Source organism: Rhagoletis zephyria, unplaced genomic scaffold, assembly GCF_001687245.7.
Source record: "Rhagoletis zephyria isolate East Lansing unplaced genomic scaffold, Rhagoletis_zephyria_1.1 Rzeph_scaffold_04503, whole genome shotgun sequence".
NCBI lineage: Eukaryota > Metazoa > Arthropoda > Insecta > Diptera > Tephritidae > Rhagoletis > Rhagoletis zephyria.
Genome location: NW_016161586.1, coordinates 41,427 through 50,104, shown reverse-complemented (window position 1 = coordinate 50,104; position 8,678 = coordinate 41,427). Strand labels below are relative to the sequence as shown.

At 35.9% G+C, this 8,678-nt stretch overlaps 1 protein-coding gene across 1 annotated transcript; it reads left to right on the top strand.

Annotated features, from left to right (window-relative positions):
* Window positions 1-1,905: 1,905 nt before the first annotated feature.
* Window positions 1,906-7,973, top strand: LOC108370828 (sodium-dependent nutrient amino acid transporter 1-like; the record flags this gene model as incomplete). Its single annotated transcript, XM_017626241.1, has 8 exons — window positions 1,906-2,134; window positions 2,218-2,333; window positions 2,428-2,582; window positions 2,644-2,747; window positions 6,766-6,995; window positions 7,072-7,308; window positions 7,381-7,652; window positions 7,720-7,973. Coding segments are annotated over 8 exons (1,493 nt in total), but the record flags the coding sequence as incomplete, so codon positions are not given.
* Between the last annotated feature and the right edge of the window lie 705 nt (window positions 7,974-8,678).

Sequence of the window (8,678 nt, the reverse complement as noted above, 5' to 3'; positions counted from 1 at the left end):
CCGTGCACTATGTCTATGTGGTTGTAAAGTTCGCAAAGCCCAAAGTTCTTTCGTATGCGGTATGAGCCATCGCCGAGTATGAGCTCATTATTGTCCTCATTGAATTTTGACACTGACCACGCTTCTGCGACATATACAAGTACAGGAATGATGGGGGATAGGGAGTGGGTTTTATATGGGCTTTACTTCACAATTGCCTGTTCAGCCAAAAACGACAATTGTTGGCAGGAGTGATTCTCTGTTGGATTTCAAGGCTGGAATGCGTATTTTCGAATAACCAAAGTGCTACACCTTTTCGAAATAGCAACTGTCCTGAGTGCCGAAATCCGAATCTGCCTTCACAAAACATGATTCATGCACTCTATCAACTCCTCAACGCCGAACTCTGGCAGACTAGTTGCCTCTCACCCACGAAACTGCTATTCTCGTCCTCGACTGGATGCTAGAGTTTATCTTTTCTGCTGGTTTCTGTGCAGTTATCATTCAATTGAATAAGAAAGTATTCCCTCATACTCTGGACATCGATCACTACGTCACCGCCTTTGTTATTTCTGGAATTAATGATGCGAGGATTGTTCATTCCAGTCAGAAAAAATGCAATAAAGTATAAAAAAAAATTTAAAATGAGACCAGGCGTGAATTTTCAGTGATTTTTATTTGTTTTACTTTTGATTTAAAGAAAAAGTTTGAACTTATTTTGCTTTGCTTTGTTCTAAATAAATGCTAAGTATCTTTAACTTTAGTCATGACTTCATTGCAACATATTTAAGCATTCTCACTGTATGAAAACTATGTAAAATAATGCCGGTTCACCGGTTTTTTCGTAATTCGAAAATAGAGAACCGGGTTTTTTCAAAGAAAGAAAAAGGCGAATAAGCGAATGATAGCCTGAATCATTTGCCAACCAATTTTGAAACCATAACAACCCTCCTGGAAGATGCAGAAACAAAAACACCTGAAAGCGAAAACACGAAACTAAACTAAATGTGAAAATAAAAAAGCTCTTCTTAAAAAAAATAAAACGGTAACAAAAAAATAAAACAAACAAAAAATCAAAACCCATTGCGCCTGGACCACACTACTAAAGTGGAACTTCTTTTCATTAATTTCTAGTGCTCTTCATATTGCAGAAATGCATCTTAAGTTTAATGTTAACCTCATCTTTAGTCTTGGTCTTCGTCTTTATATTCGTCCTCCTATTCGATTTTCACTTTCGTAAACGTATTCTTTTCGGTTTCTTATTCGTTTTACTCCCCGAATTCGTCTTTATATTCGTATTCGTTCTTGTATTCGTAGTCCTTTTGGGTTGGTCTTTGCAGTGGTTTTTATTCGTATTTGTCATTGCCTTCCTATTGGCCTCCGCATTTGCCTTCGCAGTCGTTATCGTATTCGTATTCGTTTTCCTACTCGTCCCCGTCTTTATATTCGTTTTCGTATCCGCGTTCGCCTTTAATTGATCCATTCAATCAAAAAGCAATCAATTTTGAAACCATAAAAACTCTTGTAATCTACAGAAAAATTTCTTTCGAATGCACCTTTTTGGTTGCAAGGTTGGCATAGTAGAACCGCCGTAGCGTGCAAGATACGAGTATGTATAGTATGTAATAGCTCTGGCCAAACCTTGGTGTGTAACGGTAGATTGATAGGCTCAAAAGTCCTTTTCGTACAGGCAAAGTTTATTGAAACAATTATGCTCAAATGAGAAACTTCTGAAATTCACCTCGCTTACACCGACTATTTCTGATTTACTCCAAACAACTGTAAAATAAACATTTTCCATTTTTTTTTAAGTTCCATCATTCAATTTCTTCTTAATCTCTATGAGTACACAAAAATATTTAATTTAAGTAACAACTAAATAAAGTATCGATATAAGTATTATAACCGTAATTCCCAACTCCACAGGCATTGCGTATGGCCAAGTTTACGCTACAGCATTAGCGACTACCTACTATGCCGCCATTATGGCACTGACAATCAAATACTTACTCGCCTCCTTCACGCCATTGCTACCTTGGGCGACATGTCAGCCGGAATGGGGCGCCAATTGTGCGTCAATCACCACCTACAACTCCAGCGTAATTGGCAATACATCTCATGAGAAATTGGTCTCCTCAGCAGAGTTGTATTTCACGTAAGTACGAGTGGCACAATGAATTTATAAATATGCATGTATGTACTTAAATAGTCACTTAAGTTTTACTTACTTACTTAAAGCAAGGTAGTGCTGCGCGAAAAGGATAATATTGAAGATGGTATCGGGGCGCCAAGTTTGGATCTTGTGATCTATTTATTTCTGGTATGGGTTTTGATTGCAGTTACTTTGATTAAAGGTAAGTTCTACTACAACTCGTGTACGTACATATGTATGTATGTATGTATGTGTTGAGCTTTACTAATGCTTTCTCCAATTTTATTTTTCTTCAGGCATTCAAAGCTCCGGCAAAGCTTCGTATTTTCTAGCCTTATTTCCTTATGTCGTACTTTTTATTCTACTCGGGCGCGCACTAACTTTGCCTGGCGCCTGGGATGGTATAGTTTACTTCCTAAAACCGCAATGGGATCAGCTACTTAATCCTGAGGTAAGTATCGTCAATTATAGTTGTTTACTTAAGTTTTAATTTGATTTTTATTCAATGGTAGGTTTGGTATGCTGCTATTACACAGATGTTCTTTTCGTTAGCCATCTGCTTTGGCACGCTAATCATGTATGCTTCATATAATAATTTTCATAAGCGCGTTCACAAGTGAGTAATTTATGAAATTTTTTGAAATTTTTATCACACTAATTGGACGACTGAATTCTCCTGTATGGAATAATCGACTGTTCACCAGAGAGCAAAGGTGTAGTATAGGGACGGGTTGTGGGGGGTTGAAATTCGATTTTTTCCGAATTTTGAACATTGCCCAACCATTCGATTATTCGATTCGAAATTTCGAGTTAAATATTTAAAACCAAGTCATAAAATCTGTATCGTTCGTTCGATATTCAAAAAGGCTTGCGCTGTAGATGTGTAATATGGTTTTAGTTTTGCGCCATATGAATGTATGTAAGAAAATCAAAATCAAATTATTTAATAAGCTAAATAAATTACCCCAATATGGGTATCAATCGAAATGATTTTAAATGAACTTTATTTTTTAATAACATTTAAGAGGGGTGCCACCTGTTTGAAAAGTCGAATTTAGTTAAAGAAGTATTGTGCTTAAAATACTATGCAACAATTACAATATTTTTGAGGTGATTGAAGAATAAAAAAAAAAAAGTTAAAGTTAAGTTAAAAGTTAAACTCAAATTACACTGTAGGACAGCCGAAACCAGCCCGGACTTTGTTAACATTTTCTGAAAGTATACCAATCCAGTAGTAAAACACTCGGCGGATTTGCGAAAGTTAGCTCGTATTTTTATTTCATGGCCTACTAAAGTTTTCATGCCTCGGCCTAAGTAGTTTTCAAAAAAATAGTTAAAATAAATATCTGAGCGAAATTAAAGGTTAGGACATATAAAATAAAATTTCATGGGAAATATTTTCGTAGATAATTTTAACCTATTAGCTCCCGCCTAAAAGGGCCATTTTGATCCTTACTTCATTAAATCCCGCAAAAAGCAACTTTGGAAGGTCGTTAGAGGACTGGTATACTCTAGAAAATTATTCTCCGGAAAATTTTACTAGGGGTCATCTCTGGCAAAAGCTTCGTGCTATTTACTAACGTAAAAGCCTCTAAAAATTTAAAATAAAAAATCAACAAAAAAATACTTTACATTATTTTTTTTTTTATTTAAGAATAACAGTTCCTTCTTGGCACAGATGTTTTGTTTCGATGCATCAGATCGGAAAACATGTATTTTTTACTTGCATCCCTAAGAAAAATTCGATGTTATCCGAATTGCAGCAACACAAAGTTCGATTTCAAAAATTCGCCATTTCGGAGCTAAAATTCGAATATCGAAGCTTCGAATATCGAATTTACCTATCCCTAGTGTAGTATGATATGCACAAACGATGCTCTGAATGCTATTTTAGATTTTCTGCCATTGGATTTGGTAGGATAACCGACGGAAGCGCTCGCTACTCTTTGCTGAGAGATATCACTGTTAGCGTTTGGCCGATTTGCATCTGCGCCGATTTGTGGCGTGCGCCTTAATGTCACACAAAGAGGAGGGACCTACAGTTTTACGCCGACTCCGTACGGCGATTGTATTTTTATGAAAAGGTGTTTTCCGGAGCAGAAATACACTCAGAGGTTTGCCATTACCTGCCGGGGTGCGACTGCTATTAGAAAAAACGTTTATATTTTACTTATGATGTCAGTCGGAAACTTAGCTTGATTTCAGGCCCTGCATATTCCACGCTGCGGTCTAAGCTATCATGGTGACATCTTAATTTTTATTAAGAGACAGGCTGAAATCAAAGCTCTGAGCTCTTTCACATTTTATTCCAAAATTGCGCTGGACTGCCACCTAAGCCGTAGGATATGGCCAAGCTGAACAGACTTCATCTCGCTTGGGCCTCTGATCTTAGGGACATAGAAGCAAACTCTATGGTAGGCAAACTTGCAAGGCAAGGCACAACCAAGCAGATTATTCCTGATAAAAAACGCAAGGGTTGCCATGCACAACTTGCAAGCTACTACTTAAAGAACTTAAGTATGTACAAACAAGCTGGAGGCAGATGGAGTCAAAGTACGACTTGTCGAATTTCCAGGCCGACGTTTGAATGGGATCGGAAAAGGCCACGAAGAATATACTCTCTGAGAAGTGAAGATATCTAACATTGCGGGAGCTCTGACCGGATACTGTCTAATAGGAAAACATATAGAAAGACTCGGCATGCCTTTCCAAAGGTGTTGCAGAAGATGAAGAAGTACTGTACTAAGTACTAAAGCTATTCTAATGGAAGTATTTAAGCGAATAAGCTTTAAACCATCGACAACCCTATATATGTAAACAGGTGGTCGAAAATATCTCCAAAAAGATCAAAAGATTCTGAAACTGTTAAAATTGGGCTCAAGTTTTATAAGAAGGTGTGATCTTCTATGACAATCAGGCAACCCCGAAAGCTTTAGACAAAGTCCCTTACTGAATACCATCGATCATATCAATATTTCTAGTCGTGCGACGAATTGCCTGGAAAAGCTACGATAACCTTCCGGAAAGGATACGGTAGCCGTAGCATAGTAACTTTGAAACAGTTTGTTAGAGATCACATCATTCTAGTAGCTGATGGATGCTGGTACAACTTTTTGGCTTGTGAAACTTCCAAGTTTACCTGGTCTTCCTATAACAGGCAACGCACAACATTGTTCTTGAGTTTAAACAGAAAAGCGATGCCTTTTCATATGAAGGCTCTTACGGAGCACTTTCTAATGTGTAATCAAAATTGGCCTGTATTGGCCTATTAGAGCCGACGATCTACTCTGCTTATGAAACATGTAATACCGAATCGAAAAAGTTGCCAAACGGAAAAATAAATTAACAAAATGACAGTACTGATCACGACTTTCACTGAAAACCACTAGCCGACTCTAGTAGTCGAAGTGCCAAAATATACTCTTATTTTTATGATAGAAATTCGTTCAAAAAAACTGTATATTTGTTTTATAAGACATTTGAGAATTGAAAAAGTGTTGAAGACTATTTTCAGGTATTCCAAGGATTTTTAAAAGTGATTTAGGTGTCATATTTTAATAGGAATATCGATATTTTTTGAATGTGTGTAGTTAAATATGGATGTTCTATTAGGGTATAGATAATTTCTGAGTTTCTATNCTTCCTATAACAGGCAACGCACAACATTGTTCTTGAGTTTAAACAGAAAAGCGATGCCTTTTCTTATGAAGGCTCTTACGGAGCACTTTCTAATGTATAATCAAAATTGGCCTGTATTGGCCTATTAGAACCGACGATCTACTCTGCTTATGAAACATGTAACACCGAATCGAAAAAGTTGCCAAACGGAAAAATAAATTAACAAAATGACAGAGCTGATCACGATTTTCACTGAAAACCACTAGCCGACTCTAGTAGTCGAAGTGCCAAAATATACTCTTATTTTTATGACAGAAATTCCTTCAAAAAAAACTGTATATTTGTTTTATAAGACATTTGAGAATTGAAAAAGTGTTGAAGACTATTTTCAGGTATTCCAAGGATTTTTAAAAGTGATTTAGGTGTCATATTTTAATAGGAATATCGATATTTTTTGAATGTGTGTAGTTAAATATGGATGTTCTATTAGGGTATAGATAATTTCTGAGTTTCTATTATTACTATAGCATCAGTCTCACAAATCATTAATCATCATAACTTTTTTGTCCTTAATTTGGTGCTTTAACCCTAAAAAGTTTCAATTGAATATTCGAAAAAAAAGAAAACTTAGACGAATATAACTTCAGATTGATGAACCTTAAAGGCACCGTTGAATATTCTGCTTCCTTACGCTTTTTTTAAGATCTCAATGGGTAGGTTCAGAAGGCGCAGAAGTTGAGCGCAACCGTTGCTAAAAAATCAGTGATCGTAATGCGTCTTCTGAACGGCTTCATACATTAGCTGTCAAATTCAAAACACACCACACGTTGTCTCAAATGATCAGAAAAATATTACGATCATCTAACACGCAACTGTTCAGTTGATCAGAAGTACAAAACAACGCGTTCAGCAGGTGCAATCGAAACAGTTACTGAGCTGTTGCGCCTTCTGAACGTGCCCAATTACCCAAAAATATAAAGAACTTTTGATTATTTGTTCATTCTTTCATTCCACAGGGACGTAATGATCGTGACGACAATAGACTCCATTACCTCAATACTCGCTGGTTGTGTTATCTTCGGCATACTTGGCAATCTCGCGCTGGAAACCAACAACACAGATATATCGAAAGTGGTTAAGGGTGGTGCAGGCTTGGCTTTCATCTCATATCCAGAAGCTATAGCAAAATTTAAATATTTACCGCAATTTTTTGCTGTGCTCTTCTTCTTCATGCTCCTCGTATTAGGTAAGTATTGCTTTCGACAACCGCTGGAGATAAAGTTAGAGCGGAGAATAATAATAGGGTTATTCCTTCTTCAAAGGTATCGGCAGTAATATTGGCATGTCTTCGTGTGTTATAACAGTATTTAAGGATCGTTTTGATCACATACCACAATGGGCAATCACAATCGGATTCGCAATCTGCAGCTTCCTTTGTGGCCTGATCTATACAACACCTGGCGGACAATATCTACTGAATTTGGTGGATTTCTTTGGTTGTTCATTCATTGCACTTTTTTTGGCCATAGGCGAGATTGTGACTATTTCATGGATTTATGGTGAGTGTGTTTCGTGTAGACTCTGCTTAGTAAAGTATTTAAATTCCTATGTCTTTTTTTCAATAATTATAGGCGTCAAACGCTTCTGCAAGGACATTGAGTTCATGTGCAATCTAAAGACCGGGTTCTATTGGCGCATCTGTTGGGCCATTTTCACACCTGGTCTCATGTTTCTCGTGCTTGTCTATACGCTGATCAACTACAAACCGCTTGAATATAAGGGTATGGAGTATCCGGAATATATTTACAATATTGCTTGGCTGATATGGCTCATTGGTGTGGGTCAACTGCCCTTTTGGGCTTTATATACCGTCTACAAGCAGCCGGGCAATACTTTTATGCAGGTTTGTGTTAGTTGAATAATCAGAAAATTTTTATAAAATGTGTGTAATGAATTTATGTTTTCAACAGAAATTCAATCGAGCCATAAAACCAAAGTCCAACTGGGGTCCAGCGTCAGCTGAGCAATTGGAAAAGTATATACTATTTATGAAAAATTCACAGAATCACAACCCTGAACATGGTTGGACGTCGCGAATTTATGATAACATTTTCGGTTGATTTCAATCGATTGATTTTGTTTATGTTTTTGAAGTACTTAAGTGCCTGATTAACTCAAATACACAGTTTTATTAAGGAAAAAAGAAATGCAAAGTTTTTAGTTTAAAATTTATTTCAATATGGTTCATAGCTTAATTTTATTGCTTATTTCCCTTTTTTAAATTTTTATATTCAATGAAAGAAAATATTTATTTGCTATTGAATACATACTAAGCAGTAGATTTTACTCGTTTGATACGCTAGATTTTTGATATTACCGTTAAACGGTTCTTGGGGTAATTACAGTGTAGAGGAGCGTGGAAAAGAAGATAAATGAGAAAAAGTGCATTTACTAGATTTTTAGAAAGCGTAATTATGTTTTAGTACATCTTAAACGTATTTTAGGCCGGCGGTATAGTAGTGGCAAGTGGCAAGCGGATTGTTTTCTCAGCATGCAGAAAATTATATCTACTTTTTCAAATTAATATAGATGTTTTTATTTTACGATTTTTTTAGCGAAGAAGTGCGGTACGATTTATGATTTTTTATTTTTGTTTTTGAAAATTTGTGAGTTTTGTGACATTGGTTAAAAATTTTTTAAAACCAGTATTATTACTGATTTTTTTCTGTTACGATTTTAAAAATATTTGCAATTTTTTATTCATTGATATATATTTTTTTTATTTTGGCTAAGCCATTTTAATGCTTGTGGACAAATATTTTGTGGCACTTCCTAATTACAAAAGTTTAAAATAATTAAATGTATAATTAAAGTTGCAAATTTTGCTATTTTGGCAAATCAGCTTTAAATAAATGGAATTTGTTCCCCT